Source organism: Anolis sagrei, chromosome 4, assembly GCF_037176765.1.
Source record: "Anolis sagrei isolate rAnoSag1 chromosome 4, rAnoSag1.mat, whole genome shotgun sequence".
NCBI lineage: Eukaryota > Metazoa > Chordata > Lepidosauria > Squamata > Dactyloidae > Anolis > Anolis sagrei.
Window position 1 is genome coordinate 44,890,828 of NC_090024.1, and position 23,671 is coordinate 44,914,498.

Below are 23,671 nucleotides of genomic sequence, written 5' to 3' on the forward strand. Positions count from 1 at the left end.
TAAAACACACAACAGCAACAACAATCCTATCTCATCAGCGAAAAGCAGGCCCACACTTCCCATTGAAATACTAATAAGTTTATATTTGTTAAAATTCTTCTTCATTTTAATAATGTTTTAAAGTGTTTTTTGCACTATAAATAAGATATGTGCAGTGTACATATGAATTAATTCATGTTTTCTTTCAAATTATAATTTGGCCCTCCAACAGTTTGAGGGACAGTTTGACCTGGCCCTCTGTTTAAAAAGTTTGAGGACCCCTGGCATAGATGAAGGGTTAGAAGGCATGATCATCAAGTTTGCAGATGACAACAAATTGGGAGGAATAGCTAATACTCCAGGAGACAGAAGCAGAATTCAAAACGATCTTAACAAATTAGAAAGATGGACTAAAACTTACAAAATTAAGTTCACCAGGGACAAATGCAACATACTCCACTTAGGCAGAAAAAAATGAAATGCAAAGATACAGAATGGGGGATGCCTGGCTCGAGAGCAGTACGTGTGAAAAATATATTGGAGTACTTGTAGATAACAAGTTAAACATCAGCCAACAATGTGATGCAGCAGCTAAAAAAGCCCATGGGATGTTGGCCTGCATAAATAGGAGTATAGTGTATAGATCCAGGGAAGTCATGCTACCCTCTATTCAGCCTTGGTCAGACCACACCTGGAATACTGTGTCCAATTCTGGGCAACACAATTGAAAGGAGATGTTGAGAAGCTAGAAGGCATCCAGAGGAGGGCAACTAAAATGATCAAGGGTCTGGAGGTCCTATGAGGAGCAGCTTAAAGAGCTGGGCACGTTTAGCCTTCAGAAGAGAAGGCTGAGAGGAGATGTGATGAGAGCTATGTATAAATATGTGAGGGGAAGTCACAGGGAGGAGGGAGCAAGTTTGTTTTCTGCTTTTCTGGAGACTAGGATGCGGAGCAATGGCTTCAAACTATAGGAAAGGAGATTCCACCAGAACATGAGAAAGAATTTCCTGACTGTTAGAACTGTTCAGCAGTGGAACTCTCTGCCCCGGAGTGTGATAGAGGCTTCTTTTTTGGAGGCTTTTAAACAGAGGCTGGATGGCCAATTGTTGGCAGTACTTTGAATGTGATTTTCCTGCTTCTTGGCAGGGGGTTGGACTGGATGGCCCATGAAATCTCTTCCAACTTTATGATTCTATATGGGTGTCTATGATGGAACATAGGATGCAGACAAAATGGACTTTTGATCTAGTTCAGCAATGCTGTTCTTAAGAAAGGAGTATCTTTAACATAAGCAGCTACAACAAGCATATTGTTAAACTGCACTTCAACAGCAGCATACATTAAAATCCTATATGTTTCTCAGGTATAAGAATCAAAATATGAATAAGTATTAGCTTACCAGTAGAAAAGTCCGTACTGTTCTTATTTTGTTGAGTTCAAGCAAAAGTTTTTGTGCCTTCTCATGATTACTGCAATATTCATCATAGATACGAAATCTGTCTTTCTGGTGGAGGGATTATTTTATATTAGTGATATTACGAGGTTGGTTTGTTTATGTCTATTTTGTTGATTTTTTTTTAAAAAAAGCATTTATAACACAGATTAAAAATAAATATGTAACTGGATTTAATTTCTGAACTCTCCACACATTGTGGAAGAAAGATTAAAAGTAAGTATTAAAAACGTATGAGTTAAATACTGAAAACAAATAGAATAACTCAGGGAAAACAAAGAGCTCCATTTTCATTTTAGCTTCTTTGATTGTAAAGGAAAGGAGCAGAATTTGCTTCTTCTAAATAATACATTCAATCTATTTCGCTATACTTGTTTCACAACACATCACAGTGTAATGTTTAAAACTACATTTTCTTCAGAATCACAGCATGTATTTGCCAAACAGGACAATACATGAACACTACTCATTTTCACAGTAATTGCACTGTAATGTACAATAAACAAACTTTCCTCCTGATCAAACAAAAGATGAACCATTCAGAGCAAGTGAAAAAGAATTCACCGCAGCTAATTCCAGCACAGCTTGCTAAAGAGGACCTTAATGAAAAATCACATTGATGCCCACACTCCACAGAATAGACAACAAAATGGTAAAACTTTACTTTTAGCACTCAATTTAGCTTCCAAGTGTCCTAAAGAGACCTTAAATTATGCAATCGAGTCTGTTTTTGTGCTCACGGTGTAGTGTACATGAACTACATGCCAACAATGTCTTTCTTTAAAAAGCAGCACTGCAGAAAAGATGATCAATTAAATATGAAGCTTATGTTACCAACGTTTACATACAAAGTGAAGAAAGCAGGTTCCAACTTCATGTTGGGCATTTGGTTCAGGATGTAAACATTTTTCAATACGAGATAGAAAATCCTTGTGCACCTCAAGAATATCTTCAATATTTGAGAACAATGTCTGTAAGTTTAAAAAGAAAGCATAAATATACAGAAACAAACATCAATTCTAAGACAGGAAGAATAAGCAAGAACTCACCTTAACTGTTTCCTCTGTAATATTTTTGTCAATTTTAGAAGCAGCACATTGCATTATTCTTTGAAGAAATGCCTGAAGAGAAAAGAACATTTTAAAAATGGAAGAACTGTATGGCAATTCAATCAATATTTTTGATTTAATAAAGTTTCATATGAACTATTGCAATTAGCTAAATATGCAATAATCTAATAGATGAAATGGATAAAGTGAATTGATTCTTTAAAAAGTGGCTGGGTTCAGCACACACACAAAAGAATCAATCTTGTGAGACAATACTATCAATTTCATTTTAGCATCAACCTTTGTGAATTAGAATTCACCTCCCTGGATCAGTACAATATTCAAGCATCACTTGTATGTGCTCAGGTACATCGTTGTAGGGATGAGACCAAAATGCCTTCCCCATATTTCATTATATTTCCTTACATTCAATGTCAAAGAAAAACTATATTTTATAATCCATTATGAACAAGACAAAATAAGATACAGTTTACAGAAACTACACTATCGCAGAATCCGCTTGAGAGGGGACTGGAACAATGATGGCAATATTCAATGGGTTCCTAAATCAAATCATTTTCAGTTAGGAGGTCTGACCATTATTCTTTGCTTCCAGTGACATTTGCTCTTTGTTTCAGCATCTAACTCTGGAACAGTGGTTCTCAACCTGTGGGTTCCCAGATGTTTTGGCCTACAACTGCCAGAAATCCCAGCCTGTTTACCAGCTATTAGGATTTCTGGCAGTTGTTGGCCAAAACACCTAGGGACCCACAGGTTGAGAACCACTGCTCTAAAAGATTTTTTTTCCCATATCATTGAAGTATGGAACATGGTTGTTCCTCCTAATTTAACATGGATGTTGAGAACCACAAGAAGAAACAAACTCATGTTTTGGTGCTTTTCCATCTCTTCTTCCTAATCCCTGATAATCACTGAAATAACCCATCCAGAAAATCAGATATCTGAAGGGTAAGATTGTTTAATGACACCAAGTGCAGTTGCTAGGTGAGAATAAAATTGGCCAAAATGTTCATGAGGTACCATAGATATGTGGGCAAAGGACATAATACTTTCAATAAATACCTTTATAAACTGAATGCTGTTTAAAAACAGGCATGATGTATAGGTTATTGGAAAATTAATCTATTCAGATAAAGGACCTCATCACATTGAGGCTCAAATCCATGGGACAGTGGGGGGATTTGCCACACAGTGGGTCGGCGGGGAGAAACTGCGCCCCTTACCTTAGCGCACAGGGGAAGCATCACCAGATTCCCCCTGTTCTTCTCTATGGAACATGGAAAGCCTCCAGTATTCTCAGGGAAGGTTCTAGCATGCTGCCAGGACATTTTCTTTATGGAGCCTCGCTGGAAGTAGCCTTACGTTGGGTGATGGCATCTGGTGGGCTCAATCGAGGAAGCATCCTGGCAGCATGCTAGGATGCTTCCTTCTCTCCATGTGATGAGGTGCAAAGTCTGATAGAAGTGTAGGTTTGTAAGGAGCTACTGCACTACTTCTAGAATTACTATCATCCTAAGTACAAGTTATGCATCAGGACAATCAAATGACATAGCATATCTAGTTTGTTAAGCGTGCTTCATCAGTTTTCATTATCTACACAGTCAAAGGTTTTGGGGTAATCTAAAGCATAAGCTTATTTTCTCCTGAAATTCTTTGATGCACTCCATTATCCAACATATCCATGACTGCTTCTTCGTCTGAGCCCCCTACGACACAGCTCTATAAAATACTCATCTGCTTTGAACTACATTATATGGCAGTGTAGACTAAGATAATCCAGTTCAAATCAGATGTGGTTTTTCTGTTTTGATAACCTGGATTATCTGGCATTGTAGAAGGGCCTTGAATCCTTTTCTAGTAAAAGTCTTTGTAGTAGAAATTTGTGCATTTTGCATGACTTTGCTCCCATGGGGTGAATGAAATAATGCTGTGGTTACTGCAATCCCTGTTCTCCCCTTTCTTGAATGTTTCCACTTTGTGACCATTGCTCTATTTTCCATATTTGTTGACAGATTTGAGTTTTAACTTGAGTGGATTTTGTCTTTGTAGCTTCAAGTAGATCTATTGGTGTGCCATCTGTTCATGGTGATTTATTTCTCCCAAGTGCTCTGAGTGCAGCTTCCACCCAACTTTCTAAAACTGTAGCTTCATCTTCAAATGGTTCTTCCTTGAATTAACCTGTAATTCTTTCATCCGTTTCATATAGTTTGTCAGTGTATTGTTTCCAGTTCATACCAGTTCATTAGTTCTATGTATTTCTAATAATTTAGCCTGAACTCAGTTCTTGTGGGTTTTTTCGGGCTATATGGCCATGTTCTAGAGGCATTTCTCCTGACGTTTCGCCTGCATCTATGGCAAGCATCCTCAGAGGTAGAGGTGGATGCTTGCCATAGATGCAGGCGAAACGTCAGGAGAAATGCCTCTAGAACATGGCCATATAGCCCGAAAAAACCCACAAGAACTGAGTGATTCCGGCCATGAAAGCCTTCGACAATACATTAGCCTGAACTGTTACCTTAATCTATCATTCTTATCACATTGTGTATATTTTAAGGATCACTTTGCTAATTCAATTCATTTATAAGTAGACAGCATTTAAACTTTAAAAATAACTGCTTTACTTAATATGTTGAGTTTCCAAAATATACATTACTTTAGTTATGAATTAATTACTGATGTCCCATTCACTTATTGGAAACCCCACCAGAAAATATTTTCATAACTCTGAACACAATGCTATAATATATTTGCATTTTCTGATATCTCTTGTCTGTTCTCAGGTACTTTCAATTTTGGATACCAGTTAAAAAGTCTAGTAAATAGCTGTGCTCAATGAACAATCCAAATTTTTACATCATTTGTTTTCTTCAAAAATAAAGATTTATTTTATGCCCCATTACCTGATAAAAGGTTATTATCTGTAATATGGAATATTATAAAGTAAAAATATTACTCTATTTTATAGAGTTGAAATTAGCACAAGACACTAAGCCACAGCTTGATGTCTAGGAAATCTACATGTTATCCTATCACTCTCAATTGGCCTCTTGCAATACTAAAGCAAAAAACTTAACTGGGTGGAAAATGTGTCATGTCCAAACAAAATTTCTGGTTTCTTTGGTTTCTACGAATTTTGAAGCATAAATCCTTATTGTCCCTACAGCAATGCCCCTAGGAGAGACCAAAATATCCAATAATGTTTACATAAATACCAAGTCAACTTATTCACATGTCAATGCAATACTTCTGTGTACAATGGCACTTCTGGATTTCTATAACGCCTGTACAAAAATGACAGTAGCTTGCTTTTTAGCACTTCCTTACTATGTCAGAGAAAGAAGAGGAGGCCAGTGCTTCTTTTTAGGTTACCAGAACAGACTAAATTCCTTCCCTTCTTGGCTGCTCAAAGCCCTCCTCAGCTAACAAGGTCCCATAATCATATTCCCTTTCTAGCTTCTTCTCTGGGTCTGGTAGTCGCAGCCTTCTCCTCCAGCTCCCGGACTGCCCGTAATACATGGGGCTTGTCCAGAGACAGCACTACTACTGCCACCACCAGACCACTGTGACCATTCTGCTGCCTGAAAGCTGAAGGAGAGGAATATGCAGGAGCTAAAATACGGTATAACCCGCAGCGTTGGTCTTGGTCAGGATGAGGTGGTGGACAGGAGAGAAAAAAAATCCATTGAAACCCATATTGCCTATTTCTGATATAGAATCTTAGAATCCTAGAGTTGGAAGAGACCCCCAAGGGCCATCCAGTCCAACCCCCTTCCATGCAGGTAGGCCCAATTAAAGCACTCCCAATAGACAGCCTCTGTGGAAAAATCTCCAGAGAAGAAGACTCTACCACACTCCCAAGCAGCCTATGCAACTCTCCAACAGCTTTTACTCTTGGGAAGTTCTTCCTAATCTTTTCAGTCAAATCTCTTTCCTTGCCATTTGAAACCACTGCTCCCTTGTGTCCCTGACTCTAGAACAGCAGAAAGTCAGTTTTTCCCCTCCTCCTCTTCCTCAGTTGGACACCCTCTTAAATCTTGAAACATGGTTCTCATGTTCCCTTTCTACCTTCTCTTCTCTCGGCTCAGCATTCCCCAGGAGGAAAGGAGGAAGGAAAAAGAGAAGGGAGGGAGGGAGGAGAAAAAGAGAGTGGAAGGAGGAAGAAAAGAGGGAAGGAAGGAAGGATGAAAGAGTGAAAGGGAAGCAAGGAGGGAGGGAGAAAAAGGGAGGTAAGGAAGTTAGGGAGGGAAGGAAGGAAGAAGGAAAGAGAAGGGAGGGATAGGATGGTGAAAGAGGAGGGAGTGAGAAAAGAGCCCAAGGGAACGCATCCGGCCCACGGGCCTGGGTTTGCCAATAGCTGCTGTAGTATGTATAGTGCTATTGACAAGTAGCTAGACAGCAAACTTCACATGCTTCTTTAATATCAATCTCCTGCCGCACCCCATGCTGCAATGCTAAGCTTTATGAGGGAAGACTATAATGCCATCTGCTGGAGTTTTATATTTTGCCAACTTCATTCAGATTTGGCGGGGATACACATGTTATAAATATAATCAGATACCTAAACAAATGGGAGAAACTATTCACATTTAAATAAGGCAGATTTGGAAACCATGTTTCAAATTGATTTGTTTAAAAACTGAGCATGTTAAAACATATATTGACCAGAAACTTGTTTACAATCTGAGCAGTTTACACACTGTCACATGTGCATAGTTTGTAATTGTTTTAGACTATTTCAAGCAGTCTTAAATTGTTTTTTTTTACTTGTTAAATTGTTTGGTACATCTTTAGTCTTTTAAGAATTATTTTTATTGTTTACAAAATTTAAAAATAGTCAGGTTGGCCCTTCCCATGTAGGAGAAGAGAAAATAGGTGGTAAGTGGCTCACTGACAGCTCCAAAATAACTCAAGAATGACTGCATTATACACTACCTTATATTCAGAAATATTGTAGCTCATAGTAAATTACAACTACCTGGAACCTTAGATCTAGAGTTTACCTTGGGAACAAAGAAGAGACTTCAACACTCCTGTTCCTGTGCAGAAGATTTAAATGGTCACAAACCAACTGTAACTATGGCCTCTTCCACACAGCTGTATAAAATCCACATTGAACTGGACTATATGGCAGTGTGGATTCAGATAACCCAGTTCAAAGCAGATAATGTGAATTATCTGCCTGGATATTCTGGGTTATATGGCTGTGTAGAAGGGCCCTATAACAAAGTGTCAAAAATGAATATTTATCTTACCGACCAGAATAATGAAACTGTGTGGGGTAATGCATTTCCAAAGAAGTACAACAGTGTTACTTCCAACAGACTGAAAAATGTATTAGCATTTGTGGTTTACTGAAATAGTTAGATCACTAGCTTCAGTGTTACTTACTGCAGAATCCTTTCTCAAAAAAAAAACAAACGAGAGTACAATCAGAGAAAATGACTGATTAAAAAAAACTGGTGGGAGTTGCTTTGTATTAATGTACTGAAGCCATGGTGGAAGAGGGGCATGAATGGAAATCATATTTCTCTTAATGTAGCCCTGTATCAGATTTATGCCTACTGATTCAGAAATGACACCTAGGTTGCTATTTTTGCCCTCATCAGTCAGCTAAGCTTTTGGAAAAGATGTAGCATTTGCTAAGAGAAAAGAAATGGCATAGGCACCACAGTGTTTTAAGAGAGAGCACTTAAATATTCCTGAACTTCTTGCCACTTCTCCCCTATAAGGGCATTTTTGCCTCCAGCTGGCTATATTTCCTGTTTTGGAGCACAGCTGGGGAAAATACTGAAATATGCATGGAAGAGGGTCAGTTACAAAGTAGAAACAATGGATAGCTAAACAATTGAGGACCCACCAATTCTATTCTTTAACAATCCTTCCTAGTATTATGTGGGGATATCCTATGATGTTCTTCCCAATTTCATGGGGAGGAATTGTGCAAGAGCATTCTCAATAGATCTGCTTGGTAATAATGTGTCTCTAGTTCACATGAGAAAGGTGGCTGCCCCCCTATACTTTGCTTCATGTGGACACTTAATATCAAGCCAAGGAGCACTTATTGAGAACCAGGAAATAGTACATAGAATAGAGCTCAAGCCTCTAAAATAGTGGTTCTCAACCTGTGGATCCCCAGATGTTTTGGCCTTCAACTCCCAGAAATCCTAACAGCTGGTAAACTGGCTGGGATTTCTGAGAGTTGTAGGCCAAAACCCCTGGGGACCCACAGGTTGAGAACCACTGATCTAACCCATGGCCATCTAGTCCAATTATAATCTGGAGGGCCATGTGATTCTCCAGTCTAATAAGGCCAAACAGAAAATGTTCTAGACAAGGTATAGTTCTTCTGAAACAGCTTTTGGTGCTTGTGCATTAGGGTTTTGAATAATACAATAAGCACACATATAGAAAAACAGATGTTATGGAACATAGGAAGCAGCTGGCCTTCACCATGTCTTGGCTCTTCCTTCATTTAGGTTAGTACTGTTTACTTGGACCAACAACAGCTGTCCAGAATCCAAGTTAGGAATTTGTTGCAGAGGAATTATATGAATAGACAAATTCATGGAGACTGAATGCCCTCTCACAGCTTTTTGTCCATGGTAGTTAAGGGATTCTGGAAAATGTAGTCCAAAAATAAATTTTGGAGTTCTGCACATGATCACTTCAAATTGTCTATTCAATCAAACTGAGTTTTAAAAAAATCATCTGACTTGTCTGCCTTTACAAAAATAGAACAAAGCAATGGACAGAGTTCTAAAAAATCTGAAGTGGCAGTATAATTACATTACCAGCAAAGGAAGTACCAGAATTCATGTCACCAAATACTTTTCATGAAGCATTGCAGCATTTGCAGCTTAAATATATATTCTGTCCAAAACCATATGTAAGAATGACATCCTGAGGGGCTCAAAACTGGTTCACAAAGCAATAAATCACATATTCTCCAACATTTCATGAATGGAACTTGGGTTACATATGACCAAGCCACTTCAGATAGGGTGGCAAAATAATAAGAACAGACAAGCTAGAAGGATGTGCTTTTACCTAAATTTAAGAGGAAAGACAAGGTTCTGCCACTTCTCTTTCCCTCCTTTTGCTTCTCAAGTTGAGTGCAACATACTCTTGCATTTTAAATTCAGTTTGCAGCATTATAGCAATCTGAGGGAAAATAAGGAGAGGAGGAAGAAGAGAGAGAACCTCAGGTATTTTAAAAGCAATCACAAATTGGGACAGCACAAGATGAATTGGGACTTTTCCTTGCAAACAGGGACAATTGTGTGTGTGGGCAGTTATGGAATCATTGTTTAGAGCAGAAGTAGGAATAATCTGGCTCTTACATGTTACTGGACTGCAACTCCCCAGCAGCCCAGGCCAGCAAAGCTAATGGTAAGGAATGCTGGGAGGAATTCAACATCTAGAAAGCTGTGTGAATGCAGCCAATTAATTATGTAATAATTCCTCTCTTTTATACAGTAATTCCTCTCTTATATGAAGAGCTACTTATGTGAGTATGCATCAAGAATTCTTTCCTATTTAGGCTGCCATTCATTTTCTTATGCTCTGTAATCGCCTGCGATTTTGAGCAGCCATAATGACTTATTTATCCATTCATGCATCAACAGCAGTGAGTTGTTGTTTTCTCTTTTGTGCTTTGGATTTTGCTTCCTAGCACTGCTAAAAATGCTGGCAAAAGGTAGTCTCCACATTGCTGTGCTAAAGGTTTGAAAGAGCAGCATGCTCTGCTTCCTCTATTACACTAAAGTAGAGGCACAAGTTCTCCTTTCACTAGTAAATCAATTCTCAAAGGGGGTGCTATTATCTAGAACAAGGGAGCTCTATGGTGCTTGTTAGACTTGGACAAGAGCTTCTCTTTTCTTCTCCATCCAGTTGTCTGTCAGGAAAGGAGGCCAGTGTCTCTATGCCAGGCTGTAGCAGCTGTCCAAACACTACTTGCAAATACTACATGGATCTCTTGATGTTTGTGTGTGTGTGTGCCTTCAAGTCACCTGTCCATTTATGACAACCCCATCAATTTCATGGGATTTTCTTAGGTAAGAAATACTCAGATGTGGCTTTGCCAGTTCCTTCCCTTGAAAGGTAGCCTGAAGCACCTCATGTTCATTGGTAGTCTCCCATCCAAGTACCAGCCGAGTCTGATCTTGCTTAGTTTCTAAAATCAGATAGCATTTGGTGCCATTTCAGTATTTAGGTTTATATATGCACATTACTATAATGGAGTAGTCTGGGGTCTTCTATATTTATGCAGTGGTATGAATCCCTGATAGCCATAAGGAGCCAATTACCATTCCTTTTCCCTGCTATCCAATCAGGATCAGTTTACACTGATTTTTTGCTATTGTTTACCAATGCATTCATGTTAAATACACCAAACAAATGTGACTATATAAAACAGAAACATTCTATCATTGTATTGCTTCTTGTAGTGCCATTCTAGCAGCACAAAATAACTGTCGATGCAAAAATAAAACACGTTTGTGAAATGCTGCCATGTAATGCTACATTTATTTCATCAACAAACAAAAAGATATACAGAATTAACTTGAGTTTTTGGCACTTTCTCTAACAAGCTCTGCCTCAAACCTGTCTTCCATGTATCTTGTCTGATTTCCCCATCCTCACTAGCTATAACGCAAGGAAATCTATTTTAAATAAATATACCTGAGACAGATTTCCACTTGTGAAAGTACCATAAAGTAGAATATGTCTCTTGCTTTAAGTATTACCGTAATATTCCCACTGATTCTTGCAGGGGGTTTTTAAATAGAAAACGCATTGGATGCAGTTGTCCCATATATCTGCAAGAACTGTATTTCTAATTAGATGCATTTTGAAATGCATGTAATTAGATGCATTTAAATTACATGCATTTAAACAAATCAAGGATATAAAATTGAGTAGGGAAATCAAAGTAGATTGAGAAAATTACAGAAATATTAAGGTGCATAACAAAAACATATATTTCATAACATTGCAAATGACAGGATTAACAGACTAACCTTTCACAACAAACTCAAGATGGAAGTGGGGAACTGTGTCCTTATATTTATTAGGAAGTTGTGACTCCAATAATTCCTTAATATTGTCTATGTTGCAAATGTCCACTGACAATTGTTAGAGATAGCAGCTTTTGCGCGCTTATTAATCTTGTGCATTTGTATAGAATCACAATCTGTTTTCTGTTTGTTTCATTTGTAAGACCCCATTTTTGTATTTGAGTGTCTCTCCCGAAAATGGGTGCCTTTCCAAATGAGCTTTTTCATCCAAGGTCCAAACAAATGAATATTTTGGCCCATTGGCAGAAATGGGCGGGCTTCCCATGCTCCTCTTCCCCTCAGTTTTATGGCTAGTGTTAGGTGCTTGGCTGCAGACCCTGGCAGATGTGGGAAAGAGAGTGCATGTGTGGCGAGCAGGCCCAAAGCTCCCGCGCCTGCCAGGGCCTACAGCTGAGCACAGAGAGCCTCTTCCTTGGCACTCAGCTGTAGCCAACGGCCTGCAGGCAAGCACTGAGTAAGAGGGACTCAGCACTTGGCTGTAGGCAGGCATGTAGCCAGGGGGGGGGGCTTGGGGGCTTCAGCCCCCCCCAAAAAAAATTCTGATGGTGGTCCACGAGAAGGCCTTACTGGTGCATTATTTAAACTACTATGTTTATTCATATCATGATCTGATCACTATACTCAATATATCCCATATGCATGGGGGTATTGGGGTAACGATACAAAAGGTTTGCTAGGATAGACCCTCTTTCACTCAGACTCAGTCCCCCCTGAACCAAACTCAGCCCCCCCCCCAAACCAAACTCACCCCCCCCCCCCCCGAAACAATATCCTGGCTACGGGCCTGGTTGTAGGCCTTGGCAAGTATGGGCCCTTTGGGCTTGCTCACCACACATGCACTCTCTTTCCTAGGAGAGTGCATGTGTCGAGCAGACCCAAAGTGCTAGTGTCTACCAGGGCCTCTTACAGAAATCAGATTATAGGAGTACTTTGTACAATCCACAGAAATCGAAGTCCATGAGTAACATCAAAAAATCAGAAATACAAAAACAGAATAAATCCAAAACATGAAATTCTGGAACAGTCCTCAAAACTTGGAATCATGAGACATAAACAAAAGGAAATATGGAACATCGTACTAGAAATCCCTTGACTTGCTCATGGATCTATACTCAACACCAACGTTGCCAGGATTAACGAGATCATCTGCTTGGCTAACTCATACAGAGAGAAAATCATGACGTCTTCTCTGCGAAAAAGATAAAAACGTCTTGTCTAATAAGCGTCTTAACCTTCATACTCTCTCTTGAAAGGCCCTATGTTGATGGAATGTAAATCTGCTATATAACTCCTCATTAAACTGGCCACCTGGACTTTCATTTCCACCCTCTAAGCTCAGTTCTGCTCCTGACCTAGCAAATTGCCTTTCCCTAGCGAACCGTCTTTCAGGAACATGGCCTTCAGACACAGACTGCTCATTTTCAGGGCTTAAAATCTCTTGCTGGCTCCTCTGCTGGCATGCAGATCCAGAATCCCCAGTGTCATCAGAATAACTAAAAAGCCCAGAATCCCCAATGAGATCAGGCACAGGCACAATCAAAGGCTGAACTACAACAAGAGCCTAGATACAAATGCTTCATTGGTTATCATTCTCTTTCTGGAAAGAACTCAAAATGCTGGTTATGACCAACAAAGTCATATGTGTCTTGGAGTCTGTCTGTGTAATAAACGAAGTTACTTGACCAAGATTTGACATATTTATCTGAAGTTCTCTTTCAGCTAAGGCAAATCTAGTATAAGAATAAGAGGAGTCGCTACTCTTATATTTCACAACTGAAATATAAGAGTATAAATTCTTAGTGGCTACTCTCATATTTCATAACTGCTTCCTGATATGTCAGGCTGGCTTTCCCCTGTTTTGTCCTTCTAACAATGCAAGAATATGTTTATCCAGAATACCTTTTGAGCATTGCATAGTACTGCATGGGGGGGGGGGGTGTCAAAATTTATATGGGTGTCGTATTCTTCCATATAAGTATGTTTTAAAAGTTTTTTTTAATTAGACCTTTAATCTAATCACATTTTAATCTGTCTGGATGTGATTCTTCCATGTTATGTCGCAGGACTCTGTGACTGAAGCAAATTGGCTGTTGCAAATGAAAGGATTTTGCATCTAATCACCAGCATGATTTAAGGCTGAAAACTCTTGTACAGGGACTTCTTTGAGGTGTCTGGGCTGAATGCCACAGTTGCATTTGTGAATGAAATGGCATGAGCCATGCACTCATTCCTTTTCTCCCCCTTCCATCATGTGCTCCACCTCCCAAGTTCTCATAAGGCCTTTTACTGCTTCTTTCCCTGGCAACCAGAAGACTCAGCTGCTTCTCAATGATCCAAAAAGGCATTCCACAATTTCAGGAGAAATCACCTACATGTCCCTTTTCTGAAATTTTATCACCTGTTTTCCACACTACCTTGTAATAAGTATAACAGTATAACTGCAAGGTATGTAGACAGCTGAAAGTGTAGAAAAACTCAACATCATACTAGTAGGTTAGTCTTTGTCATAGCAGTAATACTATTCTTACATTCATTTTTTTCAACTTATTCTTATAGTACAAGCTTCCTTAATGCTATCCTATAAATTGTCCTATTATATGCATGCCTTGTCCCAGAAGGGAAAAATTCCAGCAGCCTAGTATTTATTCATCAGTTAGCTTCACTGTTCATTTCACATAGCAGGAATTCTACTACTAATGCCAGCAATTAGAATTCTACTTTGTACAAAGCAGGAAATCTATTGGTGATAGTTTAACTCTATCTGTTCCTAACATATAGCATTGTAGAACTTAAGTGTTTTTAGAATATGTATCCATGAACTTTATTTTTGATTGCTGTTACTGATAGTTCATAAACTTACCATTTATCTTTAGCCAAGGTAAATGCAAACTTGCATTTATCAAACTGAAACTTTTGGTTCAAGAAAACATATTTTTAAAACTATACATTTTACTTCCATGAACACGAAATTACTTTGAAAATGAGATTTTATACATTATCTAGAATTTGATTTATATTTTCTCAAATTTTTGGGATGGGATGGGATAAATCTTAGCAAATGAATAAAAGCCATAATATTATACAGACCAGAAAGTGTGGGATCACTAGAGGTTAAGAAAACAGGAAATGGAAAAGAATGAAAATTGTTTGTTGGGGGTGGGGGTGGAGGGATGTTTTTATCAAAACAAATCATGAACCTCAGAAGAATTAAAAGTCACTAAGTAGTCTATGGTGAGTTGTTCTAAGACAGCATTTTTCAAGCTGGGGGTTGGGACCCCTGGGGCGGGGGGTCGCAAGGAAGGTTTTAGAGGCATTGCCAAAAACCATTAAAAAACACATATTTCTTATGGTCTTAGGAACTCCTTTGGCAGAGAAGGCTGAAGATCTCTCTGCCTGTTCTTCTCTTCCTCTATTCCCAGTTTGGTACAGAGTGCTCTCTGAATGTTGGTGAACTACAACTCCCAGAATTTAAAAACAACTCCCTCCCAACCGCACCGGTATTGAATGTTGGCCATGTAGGTAGTGTGCCAAGTTTGGTGCAGATCCATTGTGGGCTGGGTTCAGAGTGCTCTTTAATTGTAGGCGAACTAGAAATCCCAGCAACTACAACTCCCAAATGACAAAATCATTGCCCCCCCCCCCCAACATCACCAGTATTCAAATGTTGGCATATCATGTATTTGTGCCAAGTTTGGTCCAGATCCATCGTTGTTTGGGTTCACAGTGCTCTCCGGAGGTAGGTGAACTACATCTCCCCTGAATCACTGTCAATTCCTCCCAAATCCCACCAGTATTTTCTGTTAGTCATGAAGGTTCTATGTGGTAAGTTTGGTTCAATGCTATAATAAGTGAAGGTCAGAATAATGTTTGATTATAGGTGAACTATACATCCCAGCAACTACAACTCCCAAATGACAAAATCAATTCAAATTTGGGCGTATAGGGTATTTGTGCCAAATTTGGTTCAGTAAATGAAAATACATCCTGCATATCAGATATTTACACTACAATTCATAACAGTAGCAAAACTGCAGTTATGAAGTAGCAATGAAAATAATGTTATGGTTGGGGGTCACCACAACATGAGAAACTTTATTAAAGGGTCACGGCATTAGGAAGGTTGAGAACCACTGCTCTAAAACAAACTCTCAGAGGGCCACATGGCTACAGTAATCAAGAGTGTAGACAGGTAATGTTAAAGTCTTGACGAAGACCCTAGACAGACAGTCCCCAGGTTATAGACAATATAGGTGCTGTAGATTTGTTCTTAAGTTGAATGTTTACATAAATCAAAACAAGTACATTTTTAAGTTTAACTCCAGCCATTTGTTGTTGTTGCTGTTTTGGATACTATAAGGAAGGGTTAACACCCTATAACATTTCTTTTGCTGTCTGTCTCCCTGTTCAGAATACTTCATCTCACTTTCTGTCCCTGCGACCATTGGATGTTGAAAAAAACTGAGTTGTCATGGAAACAAGGACTGGTGATAAAGATTCAGTGAAGACACTTTTTCCCAAGATCTCTCTTTCAGGAGTTAATTTCCCTTCCTGGGGGCAGATTTTCTTTCACTTCCTGTTGTCTGACTCCCCCATTCTTAACTATGAGATGTATGTAAGTTGGATGTCTGTAACTCGAGGACTGCCTCTATGCTGATATATAAATCTAATAATAATAATAATAATAATAATAATAATAATAATAATATACTTAGTTTATATTCTGCCCTTCTCCCCGTGGGGAGACTCAGAGCAGATTACAATACAAACAAGAGGCCAGCAAACATTCAGTGTATTGTCGAAGGCTTTCATGGCCAGAATCACTGGGTTGTTGTAGATTTTTTTGGGCTATATGGCCATGTTCTAGAGGCATTCTCTCCTGACGTTTCGCCTGCATCTATGGCAAGCATCCTCTTGTTACAATACAGTGAGAAACACAAACACAAACACTATCTCCTTTCATTTCTGGCTTTGGAGGGGGTGCTCATCTCTGGCTCTGGGGGAGGTGCTGTTCTCCATTTCCAAGCTGAGGAACCTGTGTTGGCATCTCCTGGTCGTGTGACCAGTATGACTGCTTGGAGCATCATATGCCTTTCCTGCCAAAGCAGTACCTATTTATATACTCACATTTGTGTGTTTTTGAACTGCTAGGTTGGCAGGAGCTAGAGCCAACAGTGGGAGCTCACCCCATCTCACAGATTTGAATTGCCAACCTTCAAGTCAGCAGTTCAGCAGCATAAGGGTTTAACCTATTGCACTACTGTGGTCCCAAAGTCTAGAAATTTTAGTCAAACCCAAAAAATCTGAGTTGACTTATCAATGGGTAAATGTGAATACTGTAACTTAACTCTTATTGTAAAAAGGAACCAAGTACATTCCAAGGCAACAGTTGTGGGGTCCAGCAATGTTTCCCCCCAGTGTGCCAGGGATCTATACCATATTTATGCACATTAGCTGCAGTTGCATCTGCCACTGAAACTGGCAGCCAGTAGCTTGGAGACTGATATTGCTCAGTACTAATCTACTCCAATAGTTTCAAAATGTGGTCAGCCATCCCAACCATTTTAGAAGGCCTTCCTGCTCTTCCTGCCCCAAAGTGGTACCTTTCCGATGCCACTGTTCCCATCTCCTCTGCTTTTCTGCAAATCCCCCCCCCCCTCAAAAAAACGAGGACAGGTTACAGCCTAACATAGTGGAAAGTCTGAGCAGTGCTTTTGTTCAGCTGCCTTTCTTTTCATTTCCCAATACTCACTGTGATTCAAATGCTGCCTTACATAACATTGTCATCTCTGGTCACTTCTGGTATTATTTAATATTCCATTTGCACCAAGCAATTGAAATAGGGCAACTGATAAAAGCATTGCTAACTGAAATGGAACTATTAATTAACAAAAAGCTTAAATAAGTTCTGGCTATATTGATGTGTCCATCACACTAGAGAAAAAAAACCACTTAAAAACCGGTTTCTGCCTCCTGAAGAATTCTGGGGTTTGTGGTTTAGTGAGGCTGTTAAAGGCTCCTTCCTAAATGACAAACACCAGAATTCTGCAGGAGACAGAAACCGGATTTTAAGTAGAGTTTTTCTCTAGTATGATGAAGAACTGAGTCTCCTTCTAGTTTCTCCACAATGCAACTATTGCTAGACATCCAGGTGCAGCCGGTCTTAAAACAATAGTAACTCAAGTTACACTTTACCCACTATCCTTAGTTACCATTATTGGTAAGCAAAGGGAGTGTCAGTATCATGTTTTTTCAGTGAGAAAATCAAGCCCAATTCTGCTCTGGTTACTTTGTGTTAGTCTTTCCTGACCCGGTGGTTTTCAGATGCTTTGGCCTCTAACTCCCATTATCTCCGTCCACTGCTAATGATAACTAGTCTAAAATATGTGGAAAGCATGTCAAACCCCCAGCATTGCAAACAGCTCCACATTCATTTCCTATCCTTATCACAGTTCACTAGAAACCTTTAAAATCAAACAATCCACTTTGATTTTTTGGTCTGTTTTGTCACTCTCTGTACTGATAGTTGTGGAATATAAGCAAATATACAACTTTTATACAATAACTCAGTAACACCTGAATTTAAGCAGTGCATTTAAAGCTCTAATAGACTTATTTTAATACTGTGGAGTACTGAAATTATAGTGGAAGATAAATAGTTTCATTTTCTTGAAGATATCTATTAAAAACATTGATGTATGTTTATGACACTTGAGTCATTCAGAAAGAAACACAACACTATATACAAAATGCAACAAAAATCCATGCTCATTAGTCATTTGTTTGAAGAAATGGTCACAGTTGTTCAGAGAACAAATACAAAAAAAAACTCTACCATAACAAAAACAATAGGAAAAATTCCTTTCCTTGTTTTCAGACTAGCCTAACTACATTCACAGTTGTGTATCCAACATACAAAAGAATCTGTTTCCTGTGGAGACAGCATGATCGTACGTGAAATGAAATTAACACATCCGTATAGAATAAAAAGACCAATTTCCAGGCATTATTCTTAATAAACAACATTTCACATGGCAAGAAGGAAAAAATAAACAACGAAGGACCTTTTAAAAGGAAGTATGAACTATCACTTCTTATTTCAAATAGAGAACTCTTGAATACAGAATGTAGAAATTAACTTTAAAGGTGATCAATGACTCCACAAATATTACTTGTCAATCTTAGGACAGTAGTATTTTGCACACAAAAATGTAGCAACAATAGATGCACACACCCCCTGCATATGTGTCTTCCAGAGTACTAGCACAACAGTGTGCTTCAAGATGTAGCAAACAAGGCACAAAAATTAGTTTCACAGCTGGCAGATGAAACAGGGATGAAAAAAATGGGATGCATCAGCACTAAAGAAACATGATATCCAGAGATTCACATGTTGCCGGTATGCTGTTGAAGACTACAGATGTGCTTCATTAGATGCAAGAGTGGAAATCCTAATAGATCATTATGAGCATCTACTTTTTACTAGTTGCCAAATGATGGAAGTCAATATCAGTGGAAAAGTGCATCTGAACTTTAAATAAACTGTCCAAGGAGCTCAACACCAGCACGGTGTTTTGAGAAGGTTTTAAACAACTTATTTTAAAGTAGATACTGTATAACTGATTTTAGTGTTTGTATATGTTTATAGTTATTCATGTCCCGGCATGGAATGCTTGCCGTATACATCTTGTGCTCCATCCTGAGTCCCTTTCGGGGTATAATATAAATGTTTCAAATAAATTAATAAATATTTCTGGATTTAGTTGGCAGTGGAGATATGGATGACTGTGAAGTTCTCTGTAAGTTGAGGTGGGAAAGCATCTGCCAGTCCCAGGCATCCCCTTGTTGTTGTGTGCCTTTTAGTAGACTCTGATTCATTGCAAACCTAAAGTGATTTTATCATGGGGTTTTCATAGCAAGATTTGGTCTGAAGAGGTTTACTTTGCCTTTCTGTGAGAGTAAGAGTGTGATATATGCAAAAAAAATAATCCAGTGGGTTTCCATAGTTTAGTAGCAATTCCAATCCTGGTCTCAAGAGTCACAGATTCATATTCAAACTACTACATGATGCTGGGTTTCAGATGTTGCCCACCCGTTGCTTATGCCTACATAATATGATCCACTTTATTTTACTAAACAAAATGGAAGAGGGAGTGCAAGTCAACCCAGGGGGAGATAAACTTGTTCTCATAATACCATGTATCTCTCTTGCAGCGTCATCAAACTAGTGAAAAAAATCCACTTTAAAATCCAGTTTCTGCCTCCTGCAAAATTCTGGGCTTTGTAGTTTAGGGAGAAGCCTTTAACAGTGTGATGAAGTGGTTAGCACCTGCCCATCTTAATTTTTTTAAATTGCTTTTGCATTGAATATCTCCCAAGATACTTGTGTTTGGTACCAGAGTTAAAGAACTCTCAGGCCCCTTCTATACTGCCATGTAATCCAGATTATCAAAGTAGATAATCCACATTATCTACTTTAAACTGGATTATATGAGTCTACACTGGTATACAATCCAGTAAATAATCTGGATTTTATATGGCAGTGTAGAAGGGGCCTCGAGTGTATGCCAGCTGAATTTTATCCTTCATCATTTCTGTTTGACTTTCTTTTTCAGATAGTTTTGCATATATATATATATGCAACTATGAGTATTTTCTGTTACCAGCACAGTGTATTTCTGCTGGTTTGCTGCTTCCAAAGAACCGGTATATAAGGAAACTTCAACTGTATTTTTCTTTAAATTCTTAAATTTTCACCCCATTTGCTTAACTTAAATCTTCTAAGTTTGCTATTCTCTTTAGTTTAGCAAGCTTTCCATGTTTTTAAGGAAGATTTCTTGCCTCTTTAACACCCTTCAGATCTTCTGCAAGGGTTAATTATTAGAGGTGTTCCAGTATATAAGAGAGCAAGGCAGCACTGCATACTCTTTTCATGAATTTATTAAATTGGACCAACTTTTCCTAGTTGAAGCAAAACTATGTCTACATAAAATCTGTAAGGAAGAAACAGCCTATAAAATTTGTTTATGAGCTTATAGGAAACATCCATTACAAAAGTGTTAGCCGCATAAAAACAATAGCCAGTGACAGTTTTGTCTCTTTCAACTCCTACAACTAATTTCTTCATCTTCACTTGGCAACTTCTGGCATCACAACATAAACATCTATTAACAGCATCATTTGGAAAGTCTCTTGCGTCAAAATATTCCAGCAACTCTATAGCACTTTGAAATGGCTATGATTGGTTTGTGTGAGTGGGTTACCAAGTTCTAGATCATTGCAACTTGTAAGAGCTGAAATATTTCAACTCTCCTCTCGAAGGGATGAGTTGTTGTATACAGAAGCTTTCTCAGCATTTCCCTGATTAAAATCCTCTCTGTGACCTTTCCCTTATTAAGTGCCAGCAGTGTAGTTCCATAGCAGTATCTCTCTTTGTTCAGTTTTGGCTTGTCTCCAGAAAGTTCCCCAGTGCCTAGCAAATATAAAGCTTTTCTGCTTTTGCTACTGTTTCTAAACTTTTCCTCCCTGCACCACTATCTCATGCCTGTCTAGTTTGATCTGCATACATAATAGATAGCAATTTCCAAACATGCTACCTTGGATGACTGGCAACACCAAAATTTTATTTTCATGATCTCAAGTATAAGAACACTGACTCCTCCAACACCTAAGTCTTGACAACAGCCAATATCCACACCAAACAGACATGATCCCTACATGGTGATTTGTCAAACAACACATAGGTATTCTAATTATTTCAGGCTGGATCGACTGCCCTTTATCCCAGGATATGATCACAGATTATATGCTTTGAACAGAATTATATGAGTTTCCACTGCCATATAATCTAGGACAAACAGATAATCTGGGATCAGATCCTGGGGTATAGGACAGTGTAGAAGAGGGCCAACAAGCTGAAACTAAATCCAGACAAGACAGCCTGTGTTGGATGGGGTCACACTCCCCCTGAAGACAGAGGTTCACAATCTGGGGGTGATCCTGGACTCATCGCTAGGAGGGACTAGGAGCACCTTTGCACAGCTGCATCCATACCTTGAGACGCCAGACCTGGCAATGGTAGTCCATGCCTTAGTCACATCTTGTTTAGACTACTGCAATGCTCTCTATGTGGGACGGCCTTTGAAGATAGCTTCAAATGGCCCTGAGATTGGCAGCCATGTTACTAATTGGAGTGCCATTCAGGGAGAGAACTAGTCCCATGTTGTAGCAGCTCCATTGGCTGCTGGTCTGCTTCTGGGCTAAATACAAGGTGCTGGTTTTTACCTTTAAAGCTCTAAATGGCTCTGGTCCAGGCTATTTGACTATCTCCTACTATAGACCAACTTGGACACTGCGGTCATCAGAGGAGGCCCTCCGCTTGCTCCCAAGCATGGCTTGCGGGAATGCTGCCCCCCCCTCTGGAACCCCCTTCCTAAGGAGTTAAAGATGGCCCCCTCCCACCTCACTTTCAAGAAACAGCTGAAGACATATCTTTGCTCACTGGCTTGCGAGGAGAAGAAGGAGCTAATACTACCATTATACCTCTGATTAATAGCTACCATCTGTATCCATGCCTTGTTCAGCCCACCAGCTCAATAGTTATTTGAGCAATGATCAATTTTTATTTATTTTTTATTTATTTACTTCATTTATATACCGTTTTTCTCAGCCCTCAGGTGACTCAATCTATTTGCCCCCAAGGAACTGGGAAATTGATGCTTCTGTTCGATGTTTGATGTTTTGTCCTATATCTGATATAACAGGCTAGGGTGGAATATAAACAAAATGTTGTTGTTGTTGCTGCTGTTATGTCACTATCAGGATATCCCACCTCTGCTACTTCAGAGCTAAGAAGTTATGAGCAGTTCCAGAATTACCTCCCCTAAATTTTTAATCTGCTACACTGCTCATTTAGCTTCACTGGGTTTATCAATAACTAAACATGTTCTTTGCTTAATATAAAATATGTACTGTGAAGCTGGTACTCTTCATGTGGTATATTTCAGGATATTCAATAAATGCAAAGAGACCAAACATAAGCCAATGTTGGCAATGATGATGTGATAATCTCATGCCTTGAAATGACCCTTGTACATGATTTCTCACCTGTGTAAAAGTATTTCCCAAACCAGAACACCAATAATTCACACTGCTTAAATAGTCAGGCAAGGTCAGGAGGCCAATTCCTAATGAAGGAAGGAAGCCACTAGTTTGCATGTGCTATCACTGAACCCAGTCTGGACCTCTGAAATATTAGGTAGTGTAGTAATACAACACTAAAGGAAACCAATTGATTTATAATTAATGAAAAGGGGAATATTAATTTACTAATGTATTTGCTGATTTATCAACTTGTTAAATAAAAATGATTTAATCACTTAAAATGATTAAAAATGGCCAATGAATTAAAGTAAGAAGAGATAATAGTTCCTCACAAGTAACATTGTTCCCATAAAAGAAATAAAATTATAAATTGCAGATGGTTATTAAATGATTTTAACAAATCAGAGGTAACAAATTAATTTTTAAGTAATTGTTTTTATGTTCTGGCCTAATTCTATGCATAGCAATCAAGTTGGGGCTATTAATGTTTCTGGTGAATTGATGTTATTTCCAGAGAAGTGTGAAAATTGAGAAGCTTCATAATTACTAATGTGAAAATGCTTTCCTTGATTTAAAGAATAATTCTGTCGTTTTTCAAGTGATAAAAGCTGCTTACAGATTTTTAATTCCTCCCAATTTAACAACTATGTTATTTTCCAGTGCCCTGCACAGTCCCATGCATAGATATTTGGGAGTTCATTCTACAATAGTTAATCATCACAGCGATAACCTTCAATCATGTTTAATGGGATATACACCCTAGGAACTGCATTAGAATTGCACTTCCATTTATGCTAAAACAATTATTCTTTCTGACTGGATTGTCACAATTGTAATGTGATATATTCATTTGTCTTCTCATTCAAAGTGATTTGCTTCTTTCTTTACTTCTTCAGTTAGATTTATGAATAAGAAAGATAAACTTCACAGTCAATTTTTTTGGTCTCAACATTTACTTGAATCTTTCACTCAGCAACAGCAGTTGGTTGTAG

The 23,671-nt window shown here is 38.7% G+C and overlaps 1 protein-coding gene across 2 annotated transcripts in view; it reads right to left on the reverse strand.

Moving 5' to 3' along the window:
* PREX2 (phosphatidylinositol-3,4,5-trisphosphate dependent Rac exchange factor 2) overlaps positions 1-23,671 on the reverse strand; it is a 139,799-nt gene that overhangs the window by 97,952 nt on the left and 18,176 nt on the right. For both annotated transcript variants that reach the window (XM_060775438.2, XM_060775439.2), the window contains exons 2-4: positions 2,482-2,553; positions 2,281-2,403; positions 1,379-1,483 (exon numbers count right to left, since the gene is read on the reverse strand). In XM_060775438.2, the coding sequence (XP_060631421.2) occupies positions 1,379-1,483; positions 2,281-2,403; positions 2,482-2,553 (300 nt within the window). The remainder of the gene's footprint in view (positions 1-1,378; positions 1,484-2,280; positions 2,404-2,481; positions 2,554-23,671) is intronic.